The sequence below is a fragment of the Athene noctua genome, chromosome 30, assembly GCF_965140245.1.
Source record: "Athene noctua chromosome 30, bAthNoc1.hap1.1, whole genome shotgun sequence".
NCBI classification, from domain to species: Eukaryota; Metazoa; Chordata; class Aves; order Strigiformes; family Strigidae; genus Athene; species Athene noctua.
This window is the reverse complement of record NC_134066.1, coordinates 2906090-2932890: the sequence shown is the minus strand read 5'-3', so window position 1 is coordinate 2932890 and position 26801 is coordinate 2906090. Positions and strand designations below refer to the sequence as shown.

At 68.9% G+C, this 26801-nt stretch overlaps 4 protein-coding genes and 1 long non-coding RNA gene across 5 annotated transcripts; all 5 read right to left on the bottom strand.

Moving 5' to 3' along the window:
- Positions 1–7: 7 nt before the first annotated feature.
- MYL6 (myosin light chain 6) lies at positions 8–2748 on the bottom strand. Its single transcript, XM_074929534.1, is given in 6 exon segments — positions 8–223; positions 830–907; positions 1273–1444; positions 1529–1674; positions 2394–2421; positions 2635–2748. Coding segments are annotated over 6 exon segments (456 nt in total). The 5' UTR covers positions 2638–2748; the 3' UTR covers positions 8–194.
- A 463-nt stretch (positions 2749–3211) lies between these two features.
- Positions 3212–11301, bottom strand: ESYT1 (extended synaptotagmin 1). The gene is made up of 31 exons (XM_074929437.1): positions 11017–11301; positions 10075–10116; positions 9555–9689; positions 9402–9475; positions 9167–9239; positions 8976–9065; positions 8802–8857; positions 8610–8733; positions 8349–8525; positions 8028–8110; positions 7889–7937; positions 7722–7811; positions 7534–7626; positions 7362–7433; positions 7171–7257; positions 6759–6908; positions 6543–6674; positions 6118–6294; positions 5932–6014; positions 5792–5840; positions 5611–5700; positions 5390–5485; positions 5230–5301; positions 5068–5154; positions 4834–4980; positions 4618–4751; positions 4302–4400; positions 4055–4186; positions 3876–3981; positions 3752–3801; positions 3212–3627 (listed from the first exon to the last, which is right to left on the bottom strand). The coding sequence occupies exons 1-31, from the start codon at positions 11299–11301 to the stop codon at positions 3594–3596; spliced, it is 3168 nt and encodes a 1055-aa protein (XP_074785538.1). The 3' UTR covers positions 3212–3593.
- Positions 11302–11779: 478 nt separating this feature from the next.
- Positions 11780–13742, bottom strand: ZC3H10 (zinc finger CCCH-type containing 10). Its single transcript, XM_074929587.1, has 2 exons — positions 13670–13742; positions 11780–13107 (listed from the first exon to the last, which is right to left on the bottom strand). The coding sequence occupies exon 2, from the start codon at positions 13077–13079 to the stop codon at positions 11895–11897; it is 1185 nt and encodes a 394-aa protein (XP_074785688.1). The 5' UTR covers positions 13080–13107; positions 13670–13742; the 3' UTR covers positions 11780–11894.
- A 279-nt stretch (positions 13743–14021) lies between these two features.
- Positions 14022–14942, bottom strand: LOC141971964 (uncharacterized). The gene is made up of 3 exons (XR_012635338.1): positions 14798–14942; positions 14365–14387; positions 14022–14233 (listed from the first exon to the last, which is right to left on the bottom strand). It is a non-coding gene; the product is annotated as an uncharacterized LOC141971964 (long non-coding RNA).
- A 743-nt stretch (positions 14943–15685) lies between these two features.
- On the bottom strand, positions 15686–26573 carry PA2G4 (proliferation-associated 2G4). The gene is made up of 13 exons (XM_074929676.1): positions 26365–26573; positions 23677–23805; positions 23125–23230; positions 22830–22899; positions 21944–22036; positions 21563–21626; positions 20139–20217; positions 19205–19283; positions 18842–18975; positions 18204–18298; positions 17650–17777; positions 17218–17271; positions 15686–16990 (listed from the first exon to the last, which is right to left on the bottom strand). The coding sequence occupies exons 1-13, from the start codon at positions 26450–26452 to the stop codon at positions 16925–16927; spliced, it is 1185 nt and encodes a 394-aa protein (XP_074785777.1). The 5' UTR covers positions 26453–26573; the 3' UTR covers positions 15686–16924.
- Between the last annotated feature and the right edge of the window lie 228 nt (positions 26574–26801).

The window sequence follows — 26801 nt, the reverse complement described above, 5'->3', positions numbered from 1 at the left end:
CGCGGCGTCACCTTTCCAGCACTTGGTTTATTTGATGCCGTGGAGCAATAATTTAGCCGGTGGGGCTGGGGGGGGGGGGGCGCTGGGAGCAGCGGGGGGGCAGGTCTCGGGGGTGGGGGGGGCAGGACAATGAGGGAAAAGGCACAAAACCGGGAGTGATGGCGGGGGGGGGACACACACAACACGAGGGGCCTTCAGCCGCTCAGCACCATCCGGACCAGCTCTGTGGAGAGAAGGGGGAGAAGGGAGTGAGGGGGGGCGGGTCTGCAGGGCCCCCCCAGCCCTTGTCCCGGAGAAAGGCAGGAAAACCAAAGTCAAACGGCTGAAGAGCGCAGGGAGGACCCGGCGTCGCTGCGGCCCCGGCCCTGGCTGCGGGGGGGGGGGCTCCGCTGCCCCCCCCCCCCCCCCCGCACCAGCACCCCCGTCCCGGCCCCAGCACGCGGGGGGGGGGGGGTGGGGGGGCTCCATGCAGAGGGGCATGCGGGGGGGGGGAGGAGGAGGGGGGGCTGCACCAAGGGCGAGAGCGCAAATCAGGCGGCCTTTTTTTTTTTTTCTTTTTTTTTTTAAAAAAAAAAAAAGACACCACAGGGAAAAAATAGGAAGGAAAAAAAAATAATTTGTAAGTAACTGAGGGGAGCGGGGGGAGGCGCGTACCCCTGCGGCGTCACCCTGACAAGATGTGTCGCACAAAGGCTGGGAGGAAGGAAGGAGACATGATGGTCAGGGAGGGAGCGGGGCCATCGCTGAGCCCCCCGGGACCCCCCCCGCACCCCTGGGACCCCCCGGGACACCCCCAGCCCCCGCCCCCCCCGGGACCCCCGTCCCTCACCTTCGTAGTTGATGCAGCCGTTGCTGTCCTCGTGCCCGGCCACCAGCTGCTCCACCTCCTCCTCCGTCATCTTCTCACCTGGGGGGGCACGGGGACGACAGGCTGTGTCACCCCGGGGCGGTGGCCGGGGACACCGGGGTGATGGGGGGGAACACCAGGGGACCCTGGGGGGTGGCGGGGGACAGCGGGGTGATGGGGGGAACCCCAGGGGCCCACAGAGTGATGGGGGGACATCAGGGCACCGTGGAGTAGGGAGTGGGGGACACCAGGGGACCCCGGGGTGGTGGTGGGGACACCAGGGGACTCTGAGGTGATGGGGGGACACACTGGGGGTCCGCAGGGCTTGCGGGGGGGTGCCCATCTGGGCCTTGTGGGGATCCCAGGGCTTGGGGGGTCCGAGGGGGTGGCCGAGGGGTCCCTGGGGGCGCGGGGGTGACGCTCACCCAGGGTGACGAGGACGTGGCGGATCTCGGCGCCCATGACGGTGCCGTTGCCCTCCTTGTCGAAGACCCGCAGCCCCTCCACGTAGTCCTCGAAGCAGCCCTGGTCCTTGTTCTTGGCGATCGTCTGCATCATGGGCAGGAACTGCTCGAAGTTCAGCGTCTTCAGGTTCATCTCTGCGGGACAGAGGCCGTGGGTGGGGGCCGGGGGAGGGTTTGGGTTGGTTTTTTTTTTTGGGGGGGGGGGGCCCCTCCCCGCTCACCATCGCTCTGGGTTGCCCAGCACCTTCATGACCTCGGCGTTGGTGGGGTTCTGGCCCAGCGCCCGCATCACGTCCCCGCACTGGCTGTACAGGATCTTCCCGTCCCCGGTGCGGTCGAAGAGCTGAAACGCCTCCTTGAACTCTGCGGGACCCCCCCCCCGCCCGCGTCAGCGCCTGCGGGACCCCCCCACCGCACCGGGACACCACCCCCCCCCCCCCGGTTCACCGGGACCCCCCATCCCGAGGGACGCTGCAGCCACGCGCCCCGCACCGATGGGACCCGCACCCTGTGGGACCCGGTTACCTGCCCCCCCCCCCGCGCCCTCCCGCACCGGGACCCTGCGGGCTCCGCCCCCCCCCCCCCATCGGCCCCGATCGAGTTTCGTTCCCGGGCGGGATCCGGTTTCCCGGTGGAACCCGACGCCGGCGGGATGCAGGAGGCGCCCCCCCGCGCCGGGCGCGCCCGGGATGCTGCCCCCGCCCGAGGCGGCTCCTGCCCCCCCCGGGAGGGAACCGGGCGCCCGGGCCCCCCCCCGCAGGAATGCGCGGCCCTGCCCCGCGCTGTGCCCATATAAGGGCAAATGGCGCAAGAGGGGCCCGCAGCCCCCCCCCGCCCCGCGCCGCCCCCCCGGGCCCGGGCCCGGTTCCGCATCCCCCGGGCCCGGCCCCGCGGCCCCCCCCCGCCCCGCTGCCGCCAACGGCCCCGCCCGGGGGGACTTTGCCCCGGGAAAGGCCCCGCCCGCGGCCGCGCAGGAGCGCTGGGGGCGGCGGGACCGGGCCGGGGGGGCCGGGCGGGACCGGGGGGGCCGTGCCCGGTGCCGGGGGGAGGCGGGGGGGCCGTGCCCGGGGCCGGTCACTCACCCGCGGTTTGTTCCTCCGAGAAGTCGCACTGCGGGGAGAGCGCGGCCGTCAGCGGGCTCCGGTAACCGGGACCGGCACCGCCCGGCCGCGCCCTCGGGGCTGGAGACACCGGCCGCGCCCGGGACCCACCGATCCACCCCCCCGCCCCACCGAGCCTCCCCCCCCTCCGCCCCCCCGGCCCGGCCCCGCATCCCCCCGCGCATCCCCCGGTGCCGCTCCCGGTGCCGCTCCCGGTGCCCACCATGGCGGCGGCCGCTCCCGTTCCTGCTCCGCGCTCTGGGCCGGGGGGGGCGCGCGGGCGCTTTCTACCGACCGGCGTCACCGGGCGCCCATTGGCCGCCACCGGCCGCGTCACCGCGCGCGCTCATTAGGCGACTCATTATTCACGAGGGGGCGGGGAAGAGGCGGGGCCACGCCCCTTATCCGGGAGGAATTTTTTTGTCTATAGATGGGCACGGAGAGGGACACCCCCCCCCCCCAGGGGACACCCCCCGGGTGACATCGCCACGGGGACCCCCGTGACGTCATCACAGGACACGCCCCAGGGCCTGGGGACCCCCCAAGGGGGGGGGGGGGGGTGACAATGGGGACACCCGAGGGAACCCCCGACACCCCCATGGGGCCCCTCCCTCGGTGGGTCCCCCCCCTCCCCCAGGGACGCTTCAATTTTGGGGACACCCCCCCAGTCTGGGGGATGTCACCGGGGGGGACACACACCCCTCGGACCCCCCCGGAGCACACGAAGCCGCTGCCGTCTCCTCCCTCCTTTATTAGCGCGGGGGGGGCTGCGGTGCGCCCCCCCCCCGGGGTTTGGGGGGGGGGGGACACGGGGGCTGCGCCCCCAGGAAGGCAGCGCGGGGGGGGGCGGCGCGGTGGCAGCGCGGGGACGTCGTGGCGGTGGCAGCGGCTCTAACGAAAGCGTCTCCCGGGGTGGGGGGGCCGGGCCCCCCCCGGCGCCGGGAGGCTCCTCGGTGGGCGAAAGGCACGAGGTATGTAACAGTCGGGGGGGGCACGGGGGGGGGCACGGCATGGCCCCCCCCCTTCCCCCCGGAGCGTCTTTGGTCAGTGGCGATGCGGTGGGGGGGCGGTGGGGGGGGGCAGCAGGAGCAGATGGGGGGGCGCGGGGGGGCCCCCCCTCGCCTTTTCCACTGCCCCCCAGGCACGATGGGGAGTGGGGGGGCCCGGGGGGGCGCTTCAGCTCTAGGGGCTGCTCCGCTCGTCCCGCAGCTCGTACCTGTGGGGGGAGCGAGGTGAGGTGAGGCGGGGGGGGCGGGCGGGGGGGGGGGGGGCAGAGCCCCCCACCCCAGAGAGACACACGAGGAGCCCCCCCAAACCGCCCCCGGCCCAGCCCCACTCACCAGTGGGGGCCCCCCTCGGCCAGATCCACCTGCGCCAGGTCCAGATGGATCTGGGGGAGAGAAAAGGTTCAAAGGGGCCCCCCAGCCCCCCGCGGCCCCCCCGGCCCCCCCGGCCCCCCCCCACCTTCCCCAGCGCCTCCTTCTCCCGCGACATGAAGGACCCGGTGGATTTGACGTGAGCTTCCAGCTTGCGCCGCGAGGCCTCCTCCAGGGACACGTCCCACTCGAACCTGGGGAGACTGGGCTGTACTGGGCCGTACTGGGCCGTACTGGGCCGCCCCCCCCGTGTCCCCCCCCTCACACCTCTCGTTGAAGTCGGGGTTCAGGGTTTTTTTCTGCACGTTCGTTTTCCGCTTGGAGCTGCGGCTGCGGTCGGGCAGCAGCACCAGGGACACGTAGGGGTCCGGCAGCTCCTTCGACACCGGCTTCAGGTTCCTGGGGGGTCACACATGGCTCGGGGGGGGGACACACGGCTCGGGGGGGGGACACACGGCTCGGGGGGGGGGGGGGGGTCCCAGCCCTGAGCCCCCCCCCGGCCCCGCGGCCTCACCTGCAGCCGTGGACGATGGCCACCAGCTTCCGCTCGTCGCGGTGGTACCAGAGCGTGAGCTGCAGCCGGCCCAGGGGACCCTCCGCCGGCTCGGGGGGGCTGGGGGGGGGCAGAGGGTCAGGGGCCCCCCCCCGGGACCCCCAGCATGGAGGGGGGGGGGGGGGGGCTCATGCCTGGTCCCGCCCACCCCGGCTGGGGGTTCACAAGGGGAGCAGACACGGGGTGTGAAGGGGGGGGGTGTCTGGATGCTCCGGGGGGGGGTGTCTGCGCTCCCCCCCCCCTCAGCCCCCCCCCCTCAGCCCCCCCCCAGCCCTACCTGTCGGCCGGGGGCAGGCGCTGGCGCAGCCCCCCCGCCCCAAACTCCTCCTCCGCGGGCTGGGGGGCAGCGTCGCCCCCCCCCGCCGGGGCCGCGCCACCGGCCCCCTCCTCCACCTGCTGCGGCACCAGGACCTGGGGGGCGAGGGGGGACACGGGGTGAGGGGGGGCGGTGTTCAGTGCCCCCCCCCCCCGGCCCCCCCATCCCGCCACTCACCCCCAGCTGCGCCCGCAGCAGGATCTGGCTGCCGGGGCCCCCCCCGGCCAGGGGCAACCAGGAGTCCAGCGCCAGCCCGGGGCAGGCCAGGAGCCGGGGCAGGGGCAGGCTGAGGGCGCCCAGGGGCTGCCCCCCCTCGTCCTTCACCTGCGGGCAGAGGCTCGTCAGCACCCCCGGCCCCCCCCCGCCGCGGGGATGGACCCCCCCGACCCCCCCCCGCCGCGGGGCTCCGACCTGCAGCTCCAGCGACTCCACGTGCGGCCGCTTGATGAGGAAGGAGAAGCCTTCGTCCCACACGGGCTCGGCGGTGGGGGCGCAGGGCTGGGGGGCGGGAGGAGGGTGAGAGACCCCCCCTCGGCCCCCCAGGGCCCCCCCCAGCCCCCCCCCGTGTCTTACCTTGGTCCTGACGGAGACGTCGCGCACGGCCAGGCTGGCGAAGGGGGAGGGGGGCTTGGAGCCCTTCCGGAGCTGGGGGGGCAGCGGGGAGGAGGAGGATGAGGATGGGGATGGGGCCGGGGGGGTCCGGGGGGGCCCGGGGGGGTCCGGGGGGACTCACCGGCAGCTCGGCAGCTCGGTCCAGGAAGACGGAGAGGAGAGCGGCCGAGAGCTCCTCGCCCCGGGGGGGCTGCAGGAGGCTGTTGGTGTGCAGGACCTGGGGGGCAGGGGGGGGGGGCTGGGGGTCCCATCGAGGCCCACGGGGACAGGAGGGGACGTGGGGGGGGGGCGCCGAGGCTCGGGGTCCGCCGTGCCCCCCCCAGCCCCCCCGGGGGCCGTTACCTGCTCGAGGAGGTCGGTGCTGGGGGTGGGGGTCAGGGCCTCCATCCGCACGTGCAGCCGCCCCGACTTCACGTCCTCCAGCGGCAGCCACTGGCGGGACGGGGGGGGCGGGTGAGACCCCCCCGCGGGGCAGCCGCCCCCCCCGGGGCAGCCCCCCCCCGCCCCCCAGCCCCTCTCCTACCTCATCCACGACGCGGCCGCTCAGCACCCGCCGCAGCGGCACCTTGCACCTGGGGGGGGGGGATGTTTGGTGAGATGGGGAGGGAAGGGGCCACCCCACAGCCCCCCCCGTGCCCCCCCCGTGCCCCCCCCAGCACCCACCGGCCCAGGAAATCGTCCTTGTCCAGGTCCTTGTCGAAGAGCTCGAACTCCACGTCCTGCCCCGGGATGTTGTTGACGACGGCCTGGGCAGGGAGGGGCGTCACGGGGGGGCCCCGGGTCCCCTCCTGGGGTAGGGGGGTAACGGGACCCCCGGGGCGCAGGGGGGGGTCCGCCCCCCCCCGGTACCTCGTAGACCTCGTTCCAGCGGGGGTTGAGCTCCTCCTTGACGACGCGGCTGCGGAAGCTCCTCCCGGCCACCCGCACCCGGGCGTAGGGGTCCGAGCGCCCCCGCACCGCCCCCCCGAAGAGATTGTCCTTGGCCACCAGGCTCTGGGCCTCCAGCAGGTGGATCCGCAGCACGTGCTGGGACACGGGGACACGCTGGGTGCCCCCCTGCCCCCCCCGTCCCCTGACACCCCCCCTGCCCCCCACACCCCCCGTCCTGTTCCCCAGAAACCCCCTGAGCCCCATCGTGCCCCCCCCACCCCCGCTCCCCCCCTGCCCCCCCGCGACCCCCCCATCCCCATCCCACATCTCTCCCTCCCAGCCCCCCCCCCCGCCCCCCCAGTCCCTCCAGCCCCCCCATCGATGCCCCCCAGCCCCCCCCCCACCTCGGTGCCGAACTGGGGGTCGGGGTTGGCGCGGGGGGGCCGCTGGGTGCCACCGGTGCTGCCCGGGGGCTCCGGCTGCCCCGGGGGGGCGGGTGGGGGGCCGCCATTCTCGGGGGCATCGAAGAAGAGCACCTGTGGGGCTGGGGGTCAGCGGCTGGGGGGGGGTGTGGCAAGGGCAGGGCCCCCCCCGGGCCCCCCCCGAGCCCCCCCTCTCACCCGCAGGACCAGCTTCAGGTAGAGGCGGCTGCCGGGCCCCGAGCGCTGGAGCGGGAAGGGCTGCGCCAGCGTCAGCTCCGGGGCGTCGAGCAGGCGGGCGAGGGGCAGCGAGAGGGAGCCCAGGGAGCTCTGCCGGGGGTCGTCCTTCACCTGGGGGGGGCCGGGGGGGTCACGGGCATCCGGGGGCACCGGGGGGAGAAACGGGGGGGGGAGAAACGGGGGTGGGGGGAGGAACTCGGGGATAAGAAACTGGAGGGGGAGAAACTGTGGGGAAGAAACTTAAGGCGGGGGGGGGAGGAACTCGGGGGGAGGAAGGAGAAACTCGGGGGGGGAGGAGAAACTCGGGGGGGGGAAGGGGGACAGGGAGCGGGGGGGCCGGGGGGGTCTCGGGGGCCACGGGCCGGGCTCTCGCCTGGATGTCCACGTCCTGGTTCCTGGGGTCGTGCAGGAAGAAGCGGAAAGCGTCTTCCCAGACGGGAGCAGACGTGTTGTAAACGACCTGGGGGGGGAGCAGGGTCAGAGTGTGTGTCCCCCCCCCACGCCATGGCCGGGGGGGGGGCCCTGAACCCCCCCGCCCGCCTCTGCGGGGCCCCCCCAGCCCACCTTGCTCTCCCGCGTGACGTCCTGCACCGACACCTGCACCACGGGGTTGGGCTCCTTGCCCGGCTTCTTCATCTGCACAAAAACGAGGGGTCGGGGGGGGCCCCGCAAACCTCTGACCCCCCCCCAGGGCAGGGAACGGGCAGCCCTGAGCCCCCCCCCGACCCCAACTCACGGGCAGCTCCTCAGCCCGGTCCAGGTACACGACCAGGATGGCGGCCGACGGGGGGTCGGGTCTGGCCGCAATCGTCCGGTTCCTCTCCAGAACCTGGGGGACACGCGGGGGGGGTCAGACGCTGCCCCCCCCCGCCCTCAGGTGGGCTGAGCCCCGGCAAACTCGTCTCTGGGCTGAGCCCCGCTCACCTGGTCCAGTCTGGAGGTGTCGGCCATGAGCGAGAGCCACTCCAGGCGCAGGTGGAGCCGCCCCTGGCCCCCCCCCTGCAGCGGGAACCACTGCGGGCCGGGGGGGGCAGGGGGGTCAGCACGGCCCCCCCGGCCCCCCGCACCCCCCCGGCCCCCCCGGCACCCACCTCCTCCAGCACCCGAGCCTTCAGCACCTCCCCGAAATCCAGCTTCATCCTGGGGGGGAGGAGGCCGTGACCTGGGGGCCGGGGGGGGCAGCAGGTGTCCCCCCCCTGTCACCAGTGTGGGGGTGCGGCCCCCCCGCACCTGCCCAGGAGATCGTCCTGGTCGGGGTCCTTGTCGAACAGCTCCACCTCGATCTCCTGCCCCGGCACCTCGTGCACGATGAACTGGGGGGGGGACAGTGTCAGCGTGGGGGGGTCACAGGGGACACCCCCCCCCCTGCACGGCCACGCTGGGGACGTCACGGGGGGGTCCCCGTGTCCGGCTCCTGCCCCCACGGCCCAGCTGGGGATGTTTGGAGGGTCCCTGCGCCCCCCACAACCGCAGCTGGTCTGGGGGGGGCCACGAGGAGGAACCGGGGGGGTCCCTGTGTTTGGTGGTTTTTTTTTGGGGGGGGGTCCTGACCTCGTAGACCTCGTCCCAGGTGGGGTTGAGCTCGTTGTCGATGACGCGGCTGGTGACGACCTGGGTGCCGACGCGCAGGACGGCGTAGGGGTCCGACTTGCCCCCCACCAGCCCCCCCATGAACCGATCCTTGGACCGCAGGTCCCGGGCGCCCCGGAGATGCACCCGCACCACGCCCTGCGGAGCGGGGGGGGTCAGCCGGTGCAGGGGAGCCCCCCCCATCACCCCGGGGATCCCCCCCCAGCTCCGGGCACCCCTCACCCGGGGCAGGGGACAGCGGAGCTGCGCGGCCTCCGGCAGGTCGGGCACCAGCGGGACCAGGAGGCGGTTGGGCAGGACGAGGTAGGAGGAGATGGCGTCCATGATCATCGTGTCCGACATGGAGCTGCGGGGGGGGCACGGTCACGGCGCGGGGGGGCACGCGGGGGGGCCCGCAGCCGCGCCGGGGCTCACCTCAGCCCCGGGATGTCCAGCAGGTTGGTCATCCCCGTCCAGTTGATGTCCAAGGTCTGGGGAGGGGGGCGAAATGGGGTCAGACTGGGGGGGCTGGACCCCCGCCACGCGCTGTCGGGGGGGGGCCGGGGCTGCCGGTCCCTTTGGGGGCGCGGGGGGGGGACACAGACTCACCGGGCGCCGGATGAAGAACATGGTGAGAGCCCCCACGATGGGCACGTCCCCGAGGAGGGGCTCCAGGATGATCCGCAGCATCCCGTGGAGCTGGGGGGGGGCAGCGCTGTGACCCCCCCGCCCAGCCGCAGCCCCCCACCCCAGGAGCTCCCCATTGCCCCTCCCAGAGTGGGCGGAGACCCCCCCCTCACCTGCATGCCTTTCACCCCCGCCTTGCAGAAGAACTTCTTCACCTCCACGTCGATCTGGACGTCACCCACGTAGCTGCGGAGACGGGACGCAGGGATGGGGGGGGGACACTGGCACCCCCCGCCCCCCCCCCCCCCCGAGGCGAGGGGGAGCTCCAGCAGCTGCTGTGCCGCGGGGGGGGGGCCCAGGGGACCGAGACCCGGCGCTTTCAGCACACGGGTGGCTCCGGGCGCTCACCTGATGTTGAGGTCCAGCAGAATTTGCTTCTGGTGGGCGCCGGGGTGAGCCCTGACCCCCAGGACCCGGAGAGGCTGCGGGGGGGGGGGGGGCAGCGGTGAGGGGGGGTGACGGGGGGGCAGTGGGGTCACCCCGCCCCCCGGGGGGTCCCACCTTCTCGCCCATGTCCACCCTGGTGAAGGTGAAGGTCTGCAGGTGCGTGTTGGAGGCCCGGATGGACGGAGCCACGTTCTCCACCAGCAGCTTCTCCATGTAGCGCCCGAAGAAGGGCCAGGCCTGGGCCAGGACCTGCCGGCAGCCGGACGGGTGGACGGACGGACGGACACGGGGGGACGGACGGATGGACGAGGGGGGCAGATGGACAGATACAGGGGAGGGACGGGTATGGAGGGACAGACGGAGGGACGCAGGCAGGGACGGGCGGATGGATGGAAAAGGGGGACGGACGTGGGGGGACAGAGGGACACGGGGAGGGACGGGCGGGGGGACAGACGGCCACGGGGGGACAGACGGACACGGGGGGACGGATGGGGGGACAGAGGGACACGGGGGACAGAGGGACACTGGGGGACAGACGGGGGGACAGACGGCCACGGGGGGACGGACGGGGGGACAGAGGGACGCAGGGAGGGACGGACACGGGGGGGGGACGGACGGACGGTGGCCGCCTCACCTTGTTCAGCCATTCCGCCCTCTCCACGTCGGGGAAGCTGACCTGCGGGGGGACGGGCGGGGGGTCACGGGGGGGCGATGGGGGGGTCCCGGGGGGGGCCCCATCCAGCCCCGTGCCTCAATTTCCCCCAAACGGGCCGGTGGGGGGGCCGCCCCGGGGTGTCACCCCCCCCGCAGCTGCCACCATCATCCCGCCGCGCCGTGGCCGTTCCCGGGGGTCCCGGTGGGGGGGTCCCGGCCCCCCCCTGCACGGCAGGAAGGTGCTCACGGCCCCCCCGCGCCCGCCCCAGCCCGCGGCCCGGCAGGAAACGGCCCCCCCGGGCCCGGTGAGTCACGGCCGGGCCCGGCGCTGCCGGAAGGGCCCCGGGCGGTACCCGGGGGGGGGGGGTGTCACCCCGTTGCGGGGGGGCCCGAGGGTGCGACGCAGCGTCCGGGCGGGCGCGGGGGGAGCTCGGGGGGAGCCCGAACGGGGACGGCGGCGCGGGGAGGGGGGGGGTGTCCCAGGCGGGGCCGCAGTGCGGTGTCCCCGGTGCGGAACCGGACGCTGCAGCTGGAGGGGGCGGGGGGGGGGGTGAAGATCCCGAGGCGGTGCCGGGGATACCGGGAGATAACGGGAGATACCGGGGGATAACGGGGGATACCGGGGGATAACGGGGGATACCGGGAAATAACGGGAGATACCGGGGGATAACGGGGGATAACGGGAGATACCGGGGGATACCGGGGGATACCGGGGGATACCGGGAAATAACGGGAGATACCGGGGGATAACGGGAGATACCGGGAAATAACGGGAGATACCGGGGGATAACGGGGGATACCGGGAGATACCGGGGGATACCGGGAAATAACGGGAGATACCGGGGGATAACGGGGGATACCGGGAAATAACGGGGGATACCGGGGGATAACGGGGGATACCGGGGAGGCAGCTCCCGCTTACCCAGGCCGGCAGCTCCCCGCGGGCCGCGCCCAGCCCGGCGGCGCGGACCGCGGCCTCCTCGTCGCGCTGCAGCTGAGCGGCCAACCGGAGCGAGCGCTCCCGGGCGCTCCGCCGCCGCCGCCACCCGGCGTACAGCGCCAGCGCCAGCACCAGCGCGGCGGCGCCCAGCCCCAGCAGCCCCGCGGCGTACGCGGGCAGCGCCCACAGCGCCCGCCGGCCCAGCGCGCCCAGCGCCGCCAGCGCCGGGCCCCGCTCCGCGCCCCGCTCCGCGCCCCGCCGCTCCATCCCGCCGCCGCCGCCGCGCCCCGCCGGGAAGCCCCGCCCCGCTCGCATGTGGGCGTGGCCGAAGCGAGGGGCGTGGCCGCGGAACGACGCGCGCTCCCGGTGCCTCCGTTTGTGTGTGTGTGTCCGTCCCCCCCCCCAGCCCCGTTCCGTTCTCCGGGGCCACCGGCTGCCCCCCCCCCCCAACCCCATCCCGGGAGCCGGTGCGATGGGGGGGGGGCACGGGATTGCGATCGCCGTTGAGCTTTTGGTTGTTTTAATAGTTGAAAACGTTACAGGGCACGGGGGGGGTCCCCGGTGCCGCCCCCCCTGCCCCCACACACCGGGACACAGACCCGGCGCGGGGCGGGGGGGGCACCGGGCCGTGTCCGCACGGGGGGAGCGGCCCCAACCCCCGCGCGCCAGGTTTCACCGACACCCCCCGCGCGGCGGGTGCGGCCGGAGGCGCGAAGCCCCGGGAACGGGGCAGGGGGGTCCCCCCACACCCCCCCCCTCCAGGCAGGAGCTGCCACCGCTGTCCCCAGGCAGGGGGAGGGGTCTGCCCTTCCTCCTCCTCGTCCTCCCGCGGCCCCCGGGGGCTCAGTTCCGCGGGGGGGTCAGTGGGGCATGGCCGTTATCCTCATGCTCTGGGAGGCGATGGGGTACGTCACCATGGGGGTGGTGGCGTGGCTCATGGTGATCCCGCCCAGCGGCTGCGCCATGGAAACGGCCACCGGCGCCACCGAGACGGCCACCGGCGCCATCGAGACGGGGGGAGCCATGCCCTGGGCGATGGTCTGGGCCAAGGCGGCCGAGAGCGGGGTGATTTCGGGGTTCATGGGGGGAGCGGCGTTGGCGGGGGGAGCCGCCTGCGCTCCGGCGGGAGCCACCAAATCCTGTTGGGAAACGGGCCGGGGCTGCAGGGCCTGGCTGCTGAGCGTGGTGTGCGTCTGCGCGATGCTGTGGTTGTAGTTGGTGACGGTGCCCACGGTGGGGGCCAGAGTCTGCTCGGTGGCGGTGGCGGTGGAGCTCAGCGTCATCACCTTGGCCTGGTTGCGGAACTGCGCGTTCTGCTCCAGCAGCACCTCGTTGGTGGCCAAGAGGTTGTTCACCTGCTTCTTGAGATCCTCCACGCGCTTGCGCAGCAGGATGTTCTCCTCCTCCAGCAGCCGGTACTCGACCGTCCGCGGGCTGGCGAAGCTGTACTCGTAGGTCTCGAAGTGGAGCCCGTCCACCCGCCGCCGCTTCAGCACGGGGTCGTGGTCGTCGTAGCGGTCGGGGTCGTAGATGGCGTCGTAGGGGTCGTAGCGGCGCACGGCGGGGACGATGCCCTGCTCGCGGGCCGCCATGCCCCGCGCCTCGTACTCGTAGTCCCGCTGCAGGTGCTGGAACTTGCACTTGGCGCCGCGCTGGCAGTCGCCCTTCAAGAAGTCCCTGCAGATGGGCACCTCCTCCTTGCTGTTGGGCAAGTCGGCGGGCGAGAGGCCCAGCCCGGCGGCCACCTTCTGCCGCAAGCGCGGGGGCAGCTCCCCCGTCTTCTTGTAGCAGTCCTCGTCCTCCTTGGTGCCGTGGATGAAGCGGCAGTTGAGGCGGACGCACTCCTTGTTCTGGAAGTCGTGGCAAAAGATGAACTCGTTCTTGCGGACGCCCAGGTTGGTGACCTCGCTGATGTCGGGGTGCCGGAACCGGCAGCGCTTCCCCCGCTTGCAGACGTTGCGCAGGAAATCGCGGCAGATGTCGTCGGCGTTGGCGCCCACCTCATCGCCGCTGCTGCCGTTGTTGTAGCTGTCGCGGTCGGGCATCTTGGCCGCCGCCGAGGGGCTCCGGGCGCTGCGGGAGGGAGGGAGGGGGGTGAGGGGGTGGAACCGGGAGCGGCCTCCCGGTACCGGGGGGGGTGGAAACAACTACCCCAGGGCACCGGCACCTCCAGGGAGCCGGCCCAGGCGGCCCCGTGCAGCCCCGGTGTTCCTGTCCGGTGCCGGCGTGACCGCGGCGCCACCGAGACCCGGGCTGGGGGGGACCGGGCAGCCCCTCACGGCCCCTCCCCCGGGCCGCCGGTACCGGCGGCGTCACCGGGGGCGGCCCGCGCCGGCCGGAGGGACCCGGGCGCGGCCGGGTGCCGGCCTGAGGGACCCCCGCCCCGTGACAGCTCCGCCGGGCCGAGCACCGCCGGGCCGCACCGGGAGGGCGGAGCGGGCGCGGCCCCCCCGCCGGGTCTCCATAGCAACCGCCCCGCAGGCCCGGGGCAGGCCCGGCGGTCGGGCCTGGCGGCGGCCGGGCCCCTGGCGGGGCGGGGGCGGACGCCGCGGAGGCCCCGGGCCGGCGGAGCGGGGCCCCTCCCGGTCGCGGCGCGGCCCGTCCCGTCCCCGGCGCGGCCCGGGCCCGCACTCACCCGCTCGCGGCCTCCTCGCGGGTCCTCCAGCGCCAACAATGAGCGGCCCCTTCCGGCCGCCGCTCTGCGCCGGGCAGGAAGTGCTCTATGGTGCTTCCGGGGCGACCCGGAAGTAGCACGTTGTCTCCCGGCGTGCAACGCTCCGCCCTCTTCCGCCACCGTGACGTCATACGAATGCGCCGCTCTCTCCACGCACCCCGCCGGCTCCTTCCGTCGCAGCGGGACCCCCGACGGGCGCTGCCCTCCCCTCCCCGGTACCGGCGTCGCGCCCCAGCCGCGCCCCGTGACCCCGGTCCCGGAGGATCCGCTGCCCCGCCCCGGTCCCCGCCGCTCCCGGAGGCACCACACCGTGTCCCAATACCACCAGCTTTATTCGCGGCACAACGGCCGCCACCGAGCGTACAACCGGCCCGGCGCAGCGGGTCCCTCCCGCGGCACCGGGCCCCTTCCCCGGGGCACCGGGACGTCTCCCCGGTAGCGGCGGCCCTGTGCCCCGGCCCCGCTCAGCTCCGCGGTGGGGCCTACTTGGACCTCTGCCTCATCTTCCTCCTCTTGCGCTTCAGCCTGGGGGAGAGAGCGGCGCTCAGGCCCCGGGACCGACCCCGCGCGGGGGGACGAGGCGGCGGCCGGGCACCCCCCGGGCTCCCCGCTGGGGCGGGACCGGGGAGCGGCGGCCCCGGGGGAGCCCCACGTACCTGCGCATGCGCTTCTTACGCCACTGGAGGGGAGAGGAGAGAGGAGGACGCGCCGTTAGTGCCGGTACCGGGCGTGCTGCGGCCGCGGCCCCCGCCCGACCCGGCGGGGACGCAGACCCCGGTCCCGGTCCCCGCAGCACCCAGGTGCCCCCTCCCGGGATGGGAACCCCCCAACAGCCCCCCCCGCCCCGTCCCCACGTACCCAGAGACCCCGGTTCCGCCTCCCCCCGGCCCCCAACACCCCCGAGCACCCCCCACAGGCGTCCCCCGCGCACCGACCGCGTCCTCTGGCGCCCCCCTCCGCGTCCCGCTGCAACGGAGCCCCCCGGACCCCCCCCGCGGCTCCACAGGCCACAGCGCGACCCCCCCAAGCCGTTCCTGGGGACCCCCCGGGGGGGGGATGAGCCGCCATCGGGCCCCTCCCGCCGCTCACCTTGGCCCTCATGGCGGAGCGGAGGCGCCGCGCTCAGTCCCGGCGGGCGGGCGGCGGATGGAGGCGGATGGCGGCGGCGGGAGCCCACAAGATGGCGGCAGCTGCGGCCGAGAGAGGCCGCGGCGCCCGCCGGGGCCTATTTATAGGCAAGCGCACGTGGCTCCGCCCCTTTGAGGCGCGAGGCACGACGGGAGCTGTAGTCATCGCCCCGAAGCATGACGGGAGATGTAGTCCCCGCCCCGAGGCACGACGGGAGCTGTAGTCCGCCCGCCGGCCGCCATTTTGCGCAGCCCCGCGGGAAGAGGCCGCGCCCCGCGGGCTCGGGGAGCACCGGGGACGGGGGCGGGTGGACGGGGGGGACCCCGCGGCCCCCCGCGCCCCCCCAGAGCAGAGCCGCTCCCCGGCCCGGGAGCTCGGCGCTAGCCAAGTTTATTCAGACAAAAAAAAAAAAAAAAAAGTCAAAAGTCTGTTATAGTTCTCAGGAGTTTCTGCGTGTCACAATTTTTTTTTAGCAACCGGATTTTTGTTGCTTGTATCGAGACGTAACTGTACTTTTTTTTTTTTTCTTTAAAAATAGAAAATTAAATAAACCTCCATCTAGTCTCAGTGGTTTATAAATCTGGACTGTGGACTAGGAGCAAGGCCAGCTCTGCCCTGCTTGACAGAGGGCAGAATATTGCTTAAAAACGCTCAAACGTTCCTCCTGGGGGAGGATTTTTTTTCCCCCTCAAGGTGACGGTTCAGACCCGGCGGCTCCAGCCAGCGCTGGGCGAGGGCCCCACGTCCATCCCCGGCCCCTCAGCCCCACCGGGGCTGGAAGAGTTTTGAGAACAGGAACAGAGAGAGAGAGAGAGATGGAAAAATTCAGGAAAAAAAAAAAATAGCGCATCATTTATTCTCTTTTATTGACTTTGGTAATATTTGCACGTGTGGAGTTTGGGGTGGAAAACCCAGATCTTGCCGAGGAAGCGCTGGTGCCTGCGGAGATGCCCGGGAGCGGTTTTAGAGGCCGGAGTTTTTCCCAAATTCAGCTACAACAGGGGAGTCACCATGGAGCCCATCAGCGGGTATCGGCAAAGAAAAAAACCTCACATTCAACTACGTGTAATTCAATCGGCTTTTTTCTTTTCTTTTTTATTTATTTCTGTTTTTTAAAAAAGATTTACTATAAAAGAGCAATACCCCTGGCCGGTCCGACGGCTCCTGCAGCATTTCCCATCGCCGGAGGAGCGCGGGTGGGCGGGAGACGCCCGGGAAGGAGCAGAACACGCTCACGGGCCACGGAAACCAGCCCCGGGGAAGGATAAAACTCCCCGGGACGGCGGGGAAGGGAACCCCAGCACCGGGCAGCCCCTCCGCAGAGCTGCCGCCGGGGAACGGCGTCGGCTTCCCAGCAAGTTGGACAATTGATTTAAAAACGAGCTCGCCACGGCGGCGTATTAAAAAATAGAGCGTTTATAGGTAAATCAAGGCAGAGACGGAACGGAGTAGACTGAGGAGCCTACAGTTTCACAGGGGACGTAAAATTTGATAATTTTCCCAATTATAAATGTACAATCTAGAGGTTAAAAGAGTGAGAAACCCTCTGCCCCGAGGCCGATCGCCTTCCGCCGTCCCCGCGGACCAGATCGCTAAACACGGGGCACTTTCTGGGGTGTAATCAGCTGTTGGTTTGGTTGATTTTTTTTTTTTCCTCCAAAAAAATCTGTAAAGGGAAAAATTTAAAAAAAAAAAAAAAAAAAAAGGGGGAGGAGGAAGAAGAAAGCAGCAGCTCTCTACACTCCCTCTCTCGCTGGGATCGGCTTAGTTGTTCACCTCTTCAAGTACGGGGAGCGTAAAGGGTTAGAAAGAGTGGATATAGATTAGATTTAACTCCTGATTTTATTTTTCTGCTTTCTTTTTTAAGTAGTCTGAAGTGGCTGAGAGAATCCTCCCTCATTGGCAAAGTCAAGAGGAGCTGGTTGTAGTCAGTGGGAAGTCCAGACTGTTTGTGGTTTGGTCGTAAGAGACAAACAGTGCCAGATTCTTTTGCTTCTGTTTTGTTTGTTTTTTTTTTTTTTTTTGGGGGGTGGGAAAAGGGGCAAAGTGTGTGTGAATCGGGCGCTACATGGAGGGAGCGGGAGCTGCTCAGTCGCCAGCCTCGTTCTCTTCCGCCGTCTCTCCCGTGGTGGCATTCTCTGCGTTCTTGGAGGCCTGCGGACACAAACCCACGGGCGCCGTCAGCGCGGGGCTCACCCGGGACGACGCAGCCCCCCCCGGAGGCCCCTTCCCCCGCGGCTGCCACCCCCTGAGCCAGGGAAACACCGAGGGGGGGGGCGGCGAGAGCCCAACACGCGGCCCGGCGGGACCCGGGTGACGGTTGGGCGCAAGATTGCAGGAGATAACGGGCCACCGGTCCCCACGAGATGTGGCCAAATTACCTTCTTTTTCTTCTTTTTCTGGGTCTTCCGGCTGGCAGAACTTTGTAGAAGGGCCTGGATGCAGGAAGGAAACGTAAGCAGCTAGAAAGCCGACGCTTTGGGTTTGGTTTTGACAGGAGAGAAGGGAAAGGCCTTTGCAGCGGCGCGGAGCCGCCCCGACCGGCCGCGAGTCCCCACGGCAGCAGCGGGAAGGCCGCGGGGTCCCGCCCTGCCCAGCTCGGAGGCTCCGCAGCCACTCCCGGGCCACAACGAGCCCCTAGAGCTGGTGCTGGGCGCAGATCGGGGCCCAGCCTGGTCCTAAGCAAACCCCGTCCTTGCTAAGCTCACGCCTCAGCCCCTCCCCAGCGGAGGCTTCTGGGTGTTATTCCCCCTGAGGGGCGCAAACCCGCGCGATGGGCCGCGTCTGTCTGTTGTTGCTCTTTCGAAACCAACCTTCAGTTCTCCATCTTGCACCTCAAACTCCGACTTGTAGAGCTCCGGCTCGAAGGGGCCGCTGGTTATCCTCATCGGACCGTTGGGCATTAACAGCACCGTGAATTTGAACTGTGCAACGAACTCTCCTGCAAGACGGAAACGGGCGTTAGAGCCCGGCCACAGTACCCGACCCACCGGCTCTCTGGGCTGGGATTTCCCCACGGACGCCGTTTCCATTCCGGGGCTGTCACCACACCGGCACTCGCGGGAATTCTCAAACCCACCCCAGCCAGGGCAGAACGAGCCCCTCGGCACCGGCCCCGCTCTGGCACCACGCCAGCGCCTCCACCATCCACCTCTCCTCCTGCCCAGGAAACCGCTCCACAAAAAAATAAAAATCCATCTCATCACTGGAACGATTCCAGAACAAAAGAAGCCAACGGGCAGCGAGCTTCCCGGAGGATAAATCCCGAGGCCCTCGAGGCGCATCTCTGGTATTTACACGGCGGCGACACTCGGCGCCGGTCTCGCCCGTCCGCAGGCGGCTCCACCCTCCCACCGCCAGCACTCACCTTCCTTTTCGTAGAGGACGTTGAAAGGCTGGAGCAGCTCGTGCTTGGCGCATTCCACCACCCCCATCCTGGCCTTCTTCTCATCCTCAAACGCCCTGCGGAGGAGACGGGGCCACGCCCCAGCTCAGGCCCTTTCCTCGAAGCCAGATTCCACCCCGCAGGGTTGGGAATCGCCCCCGGGGTCGGGCTGGAGGCGGCCCCCTCGCCCCGCCAGCGTGGTGCTGCGGTGACCAAAGCGGTGGGCAAACTGCCCCCTCCGGGGCGGAAAGGGCGAGCGGGTTTAGGGATGGAAAGGGTCTGTCGAGTGAACGTTGTTTCCTCAGTCTGGGAACGTGTAACTTAGAGAAGCTGACTGGAACGGCCTCGCCTCCGCACGCTGCGCCCTGGCTTCCGCCCCTCCCCGTTTTATTTTCGGCCACAATTCCTGGCTCCCCACCTGCCACACGAGGCACAGGAGATTCTCAAATCCTCAGGCCCTGCCTGGGATTCCTGCTTAAGCCTCTGACATCCTTCCTACACCCACTCCCAGCTCAAACACAGCCAACCCCAACGCCAAGCGGCCGAGGCTGCCGCCGGTTTTGCTCCCACAGAGCCCCCGGCTCCGAACGCGCCGGGAAGCCACGAGAAAGAGCAAATACCTGAGAGTAAATGGCATCGTGTCAAAGCGCCTCTCCACCTCACTGAAAAAGGCACGGGAGGTTTTCATCTTCAAGCCGTACTGTTTGGAGGGGTCCCTTTTGTAAATGGTGGTTCTCTGCCCAGCATCCTTCGCCTGCGAACGCAAACGGCGCTGAGGGCCCCGGGGAGCGGCGCGGCCCCCCCGCAGCCCCAGCGACCTCCGACGCGGCGGAGGCACCCCTCGACCCCGGGGATGGAAAAGTCCCCACCCAAACAGATACAGCGGTACCCCGGTAACAAGTATTCCCCTGAACCCCCGAGGACGTGGCCGGCTGGAGCACACGGGGGCTCTGAGTGCCGCGCCCGGGCAGCACCGCACTCACCTTTCCCTCTCCGCTGCTGACGAGGACGTCGACAGCGTAAACTTCGTGGACCTCAAATTCTGCTTTTTCATGGTCCTTCCTGGATGAAAAAAAATAAAAAGAAAGTTTGGTGAGTCAAAGGACAGTAAATAGAGACGACAAAACGTCCTACGCAGCCACAGGGCCTCAAACAGGCCCACACTGGGCTTCGCCAGGTCTGCGAGCACGAAGCCACAGCGAGCGGGTCCCTGCGCGGAGGAGCGGGAGCTCATCGGTCACGGGCCGGCCCAGAGAAGCAGCGAGGGGCCAGAGCTCCGTCCCCCCGGAGGGCTGGGAGGCCCCGCGGACGTTCAGCAGCTCCCTGAACTTGTGGCCACGTCCTAGGCAGGCCAAGAGCCCCACCGCGCCCGAGGACTTGGTCCGAGCGCTGGGTTTAAAGCCTCAGAGTGTTAAATATTCAGCGTGAGACCCGACTCTGAGGGATCCCCAGGGCAAAGGAGCTGCTGGAACAGAACGGAGTGACAGATCCAGCTCGTTAGGTCCAAAACCACCCCGAGATGCCACCGAGAGCGATGACCACCCCGCGGGCTGCGGGCAGGGTCTGCGAGACACCCGCCAGGCCCGGGCACGGCTCCGGGCGACGAGCACCCACCGCTCCAACCAGCGACAGGCGGGTGTTCTGCTGGCAGCCCCCAGCTGCCCCCCCGAGAAACCGCACAGAAACCAACACCCGGAGGTGCCAGCGAGGAGCCTCGGGACAGCGCCCAAGCACAGAGCCACGCTCAGGGCGCGACAGGCCACGGATCTGCTGCGCCGGGTCAGAAACGTCGAGAAAGAGGCGACCCGGGGAGCAGCCCCGCGCCCCAGTGCGAACACACCCGATGCCCCGGTCCTGGACCCGACCCCAGCCCTCCCCGGCGCTGCTGGAAGCGGCAGCCCCAGGGGCGATGCTCACTTTTGCTGGTCTGTAGGGTTCTGGATGATTGTTTTCTCTCCATCGATCACGTGCTGTTTCAGCTGGTGCGACAGCATCCCTGCCGCCAGAGGAGAATCCGTTAACGCCTCCGAGCCGCCAACCAGCCGCTCCCGTTATTAACGCTCCGGGGTGTCAGCACGAGCAGGGGGCTCCCCCAGAGCCCCCCCCAGCTCCCCCAACGCTTCCTGGCCAGCGAGGAGCAGCCGCAGGCCCCGGCAGGCGCTGCCCCTCCTCGATGAGGCCGGAGATGAACCCGCAGCCACCCTCGGGTGTTTTTAAAGATGCTGAACGTCAAATTAACGGCAACTCTCGGTCCTTTCCCCCGTTCCTCGGCTGTACAGCGCTCACAGGGCGGGTGGGGGGGGGTTGCTTGGCTTTCCCCCTCTGTCCTACGCTTCACCTTCCAGCCCAAGCCCAGGAAGAAGCACTCGCAGCCACCCCGTCTCCCCGTCCCGCGGGGACCGTCGCCCGTCTCGCCGGGAAGGGGAAGCACAACCCCAGCTGCCAACAGCTCCGTTTGTTTTCATCAGCCGGGGCCTTATGCTGCTGCCAGTGCCTCGATAATTACGGCACTTGACTGTTTCCAAAACAGTGGCTGCTTAAACTCCCTTGACAGTGCGAGCGGCCGCCTCCTCACTGCAGCTGATGCCATGGTTTTGTTGGTTTTTTTTTTTCACAGAAAAAGGAGCAAAAAGCATTGAGGAGACCCACAAAGCCATCCCACACAAGGAACAGGGAACCGATGTTCCAAGGCTGGGCTAAGGCGAGCAAAGAGAACGAGCCAGCTCGACGGTATTTCAGGAAATTTAACTAATAATGGACCAATGTAATTGTGGCTGAAAGAACGACTTGAGTGATGCCAGCGGCTGGGAGAACGGCGTCGGCACGTGCCCAGCGCCAGGCCGAGCGCTCCGGCCACCATCCAGACAAGAAGCCAGTGGCCTCGCCTCGAGCAGGAGCCGCCCCGGCGCCTTCCCGCTCCCCCGCCACCGCGGAGGGAACGCGAATCGGTTTAGAGCTGGAAGGAAATGAAATACCCCGGGCTCCTTCGCAGGGGCTCTCACACTACAAACTGCTGTTGTGCGCTTGCCAAAGGGGTTTAACTACCAGTGGCCAAGTGGGAAAACAAAGGGCCACGGCGTTTGCCCGGGGTTGGCAGCAAGGCTGCGAGCCAGGACTCTACCTACCAGCCACAGAACCCCACGTCTATTGTTCCTACGTTAAAGCATCTTTAAAAATTGGAGACAAAAAAAAAAAAAAAAAAAGAGGGAGGAAGAATAATCTGGAGAGTTCTGAAGGGATTTTTTTTAGCAAAGGCTGCTGCGTTTAAAGCCTGGTAGCCAGGAAACGTTCCCCAGAATTTGCCCAGGGAGCTCAGGCCCCAGCGCGCGGCCCGGCCTCACCTTCGATCGGCGTGCAGTGAAACGAGTGGGCTATTTTGTTCCAGGCGTCTGTCACTTGTGTGTTCTGGATGAAGGACACACGAAAACACGTTAAGATACAAAATTCAAGCCACAAGCAGGACAGGGGTTGTTTTGTTTTGTTTTGCTTTTTAACTTGACAGTGTTTTGCAACCCACGGGTGCTCCGACACCTTCAGAAAAAGGAGAAACAGCACCAGGCTGCCGTTTTTAATCCGGTCTCAACAAAACCGAGGCGTAACGGGGGGTCAGCTCAGCCGCCCCAGCTGCCTGCAGGCAGGTGCTGCCAGACTCCCCCCGTCGCTGGGCGGCTCCTCCTGCCAAGGCCCCCCCGCCGTGTCCCCAGGCCCGAGGTGTCACTCACCTGGTTTCCCGGCTTCACCAAGCGCAGAGCGGCTTCGGCACAGAGATGAGCCGCCTTGATGACATCGGCTTTACGGCCCGACACGGGGTTTTCCTGGAAGAGGAGAAAAATAAGGGCTTAAGGCACGCTCCTTCTTATTAGCAAGGCCCGTTCTGAGCGCGTGGAGATGGAGGTTCTCCCCGAGCTGGGAGGTGGAGGCGCCCCCCCAGCCCCACCGCTGGTCCCTGCCCCGTGCAAAGAGCCGACGGGCAGCAGGCGCAACCCACCCGGACACCCCGGGGACACCCCGGTACAAGCACACCCCCGTCCAAGGCCAAAACCAGAGCGAGCCTCTCCTGCAGCCGAAACACAACTGGGGAGATTTCAGTACAGACTTTTTGTGGCTTCTCCCCGTCGAGTCGTTCACAGCCACTGGAGGAAAAATCCCCCGCCAGGCCCAGACCACCGCCCTCCTCCCAGGACTAAAGCTGGAAATTTGCTCCGAGCCTGTGTGACGTCGCACACCCCAGGAATTCCGTACGCGTGGCTCGGTCACCGCAACAGCCCCGAGCGGGGGGAGCGGGCAGCAGGGACCAGTTTTGGGGTGCAAAATACAAGTGGCCCCTTTGCAAAGGCTCAGCTCCCTCTGCCTTGGCCAGTAGAGGGGGCAGCAAAACCAGTCTGCCCAGTCCGCCCCACTCCAGCGCCGGCCGCGCACGGGGTTTGTCTCAAATTATGTGTAACCTTGCAAAGTTGTGCGTGTCGAAACGCTCAGCCCTTGTCCTCCCGAGGGGGATTTTTAGGCAAGGGATGTTTTCAGCCCGTGGCCGCTGCGACACCAGACCTGCGGGTGCCCCTGGCGCCAGGAGCGGCCGCGGGAGGAGCCACCGGCCCGTCACCAACCCACCTTTGAGGCGTCTATGACAAAACTGTGTGCTACATTCGCTATGAAGCCATCGACGTGGACTCCCAGGTCACTGCAACACAAAGAGAGTTAATTAGAGGTGGGACGTCCCGGCTCGGGGAACTCGTGTGGCTTCTACAAGTGTCAGAAGACTCCGGTGTCTTTCGAGCGCTTCACTTGACGAGTTTTTCGATTCTTTTAATTAGTCGCGTCGAGGAAGTAATTTAACGCAGCAAGAAGGATTAGAAGCAAAGCCCAGATGCCAACAGTAAACTCCCAGGTACAAGCAGACACTCACATTTTGACCAAGTCTCCGTCTTTGAGGATGTAATCTTGGTCACTCTTCAGGGGGGAGAAGTGGCAGACGCAGTTATTTACGGATATACTCGTCGGGAAGGCAATGCCTGCGGAGGGGAAGGAAACGTCCCGTGAGATCACGGCACCGCCGGGGCCCGTCCCTCAGGATTTCGGATTCTGAACCGCTGTCCAACGCCCCGTGCCACAAGCCACTGGCCAAAAGCCCAGGAGGAACGTGGCGCATGGCCTGTCCCCCCCCGGTGACTCTCCTCCTGCCCCGGTGGTGACGGAGCCCCCGGGGGTCACTCCAGTGTCACCCAACGGCCCCGGCAGCTGCAGGCCGGTGATTCCCCGATCCTGGGGCGACCAGGAACCCGCGGCTCCCCGGGGACCAGCAGGGCAGGCAGGAGGATTTGGGTTCAAATTGACTTTCTGGGACCAACAGCCAATTTCTTCCACTAATTAGCCCAGAGCAGAGCTCCTTGTGCTCCCGCCCGTTCGCTGCAGCCACCCAACGGGGCAACGCTGGAAATATCTGCGGAGCTGGCCTCACCTTTCTTCATTTCTTTTTCTTTCTTGAAAATCTTGCCGGTCTCTTCCATGATCATGGCGTCTCCCTTCTCGCAGAGGCAGAGAACCGACGCTCCGGAGTTCGCCGCTTCGACCACGGCGCGCAGGACCCCTGAACCCAAACGACACGGAGCTGCTGAGGCCCGGCAACGGTCAACGGCCTCAACCCCCGCGCGGCTTTTCCAAGAGAGAACAAGGCTCTGGACTGGGCTCCCCACCGACAGGACGGCACACAGGCAGAGATCCCACTTTAATTTTTTTTTTTGAGATCGTGACGTTGTTCTGGAGGGGGTTTCCACGGAGGGGACCGTGCGCGGCAGGTGAAGCACGGCAGCTCCGGCCGCCGGCGCACGCAGGCCGCGCTCTGTCAAACAAAGCACCAACAGCGCTCCGCCACATTCCTGCTGGAGAAGTCAGAGCTCCAGAAACTGGTTTGGGAAGGACTCGGGACGCGCAGCACATCAAAGGAGCCGGGGCTGCCGCCGCGGACGAGCGGCACCGGGCGCAGGAGCTGCGCGGCCCAGCCGCTCCCTCGCTCTGCACAAACGTGGTTTAAGGGAACACGCGTGGCTCCTCGCGGCCCGGCCTGGCACAGGAACCCCCCGGGCCTCGCCCCGCAGCGCCGAGAGGTTCTGCTGCCTGCGCCCGCGTTTGGGCGAATCCCAGCGCCCGCGAGCGCCGGCCGCGTTCTGGCTCTGCCGCAGGGCACGGCGCCGCGCGCTGGACAGGGAAAAGGGAAACGAGGGTAAAAGCGGCAACTTTGGTCAAAACACCGCAGGACAATTCCCCCCACGCCTCGACGGGGGCTGCTGGAGGAGCCACATGGCGACGGGCTCCCCACCAGCGCGAGGGCTGAGCTGCTCTGGCTGTCGCTGGCGGAGCCCCGAGCCGCTACGTCCCCTTCCTCCTCCTCTCTCCAGCTGGGACACTTTTGGGGAGTCCCAGAGCTCACCCCGGAAGGTTTTCACATCCTGGGGTAAAAGGCATCCTCAGAGTTTCTCCTCGTTCTGTGACCACGTTGTTTTTACAAGAGGCTGTTTTGTGAAGTGCCTCTACTGGGGGGGATTTCTGGAACCGAGGGCGCCCGTTCTGGGTACGACAGCAAGAAATATCTTGGAGGTGCTGAAGGGGCTGTTTACAAGCAAGCAGGTTTTCATAATTTTTCTGACACCGAGTAAAAACCCGAAGTCTTTTGCCCGCGTGAAAAATTAAAATTTCAGCTCCCTCCAGTCACGTTCCCGTGCGCCACAAACGGTGACAAATCGGGAATGTTTTTAAGTACAGAAAAAGCTCTGATAACGAGATGCTCGGGGACGGCAGGACGCGGAGAGGTGAGGGTAGGAAACGTTAAAACAAACACGGCGCAGAGATAAACGGCGAGACGGGCTGGCCAGAGCCTGCGAGAGAAACCGAGACGCAGACGGTGCGATAGCACCGGCCGAGGAACACGGCCCTGCCTTTGGGGAAATAAAAACACTTTCTGTCATTAAAAGCACCTCGCTCTGACAGGAACCCGAGAGGCATCCTGAAGTTTTTGCCACGGTTCTGTGTTTGCTCTCCCCGCCCGTAAGGGAGGAGAGAGGCTGCGCCCTGGCGCAGCCCCGCTCGGGACACGCCGTGAAGTCCAGTTGGCCCAGCAGGTCCAGTTTGCCCAGCGGAGGCAAAGGGGTGACGTGCCCCCCCGAGGGGGAGCCCCCAGGGCCGCAGCCTCTCTCCCGAGTTACCGGCAGGAGCGATGACTTAGAGAGAAGCGTCGAAGTCAGCAACAATTGGTGCGGGACACGCCAGGGCCGGGGCCGCTCCAACCGCCGGGGAGGCCTCAGAGAACCGGTCCGGTCGGCTCTGGGAGCAGCTGTCACCCCCGGCGAGGGGCAGCCGAGCACCAGTCGTGAGACAGCAAAAATCAGCGTTTAAAAAAACAACAGAGAGAAGGAAATAACGCGGGGCGGCGGGGGGCAAAGTTTTAGGGGTGAACGACGCGTGTCCCGGGCCGGTCCCGGGCAGCCTCCCCCGCGCAGGCCGGGGCTCCCCGCCGGGGAAAGGCGCTGCCAGGGCCGAGCCCGGCGCTCCCCCCCGCTCCCGGGGGCCCCCCCAGCACGGCGGGGCTCGGTCCCCGGGGGAGCGGCTGCCCTGCCCGGCGGGGACGGGAGGGGAGGGGGGGGGGTTACAGCCCCGAACAAAAGAGCGGAGCGGGGCAGCCCCGGGCAGGATGTGGGCAGCGACCGCGCCGGACCGGCCCCGCCTGCCCGGGCCCCGCTCCCGACCCCCCCGCGGCAGAGAGCGCGGCCGGGGCGGGGGGGCGAGCAGCGGCGGAGAGGGGCGGCAGGCCCTGCCCCCCCCACACGCCGCCGGTGCACGTGGGGCGCGGAGGCCACGTGCCGGCAGCGGCCGCCGTGCAGGGCCGAGGCCGGGGGGAACCGGGGAGCCCCCGGGGGTAACGGCGGCCCGCACCCCCCACTCCCCGCCATCACCGGCGTGCGGAGGCGGCTGTTACAGGCGGGGGGGGTCGCCCAGGCCTCACCGCCCGCCCCAGGCCCGCCGCCCCCCGCCGCTCACCCCCATCCCTCCCCGCCTCACCGGGCACCCCCGCCCCCCGCCCAGGCCCAAGCCCCGGTGCCCCCTCCCCGCCGCCGCCCCCCCCCTCCTCCGCCCGGCCGCGGCCCGCACTCACGGTTGGCGATGTCCCCCCCCATCTTGTACTTGGTCACCACCAGGTCCTCGGCGATGGTGAGCTCGGCCGCCTCCTCCTCGCCCGACATGGTCGGAGCCGCCTAGGCCCGGCCGCCGCCGCCCCCCGCGCTGCCGCCGCCGCCGAGGAGCCCCCGGGGAGCGCGAGCGAGAGAGCGCGAGCAGGGCAGGAGCGCGGGCTCCGCGCGGGGCACGCTGGGAAGGCGAGTCCCCGCCCCCTCGGACTACAACTCCCGGCAGCCCCCGCGGCGCCGCGCACAGCGCCCCGGCCCGGCGGCCCCACCGCTGGCGGACTACAGCTCCCAGCGGGCGCCGCGGCTCTCGCGAGAACACGAGACCGGAAGTTGCTGTCGCAGCGCGGGGGATGCTGGGAAATGTAGTTCCGGTGGCGGGGAAGGGCCCGCCGGCGGCCTCTAGCGC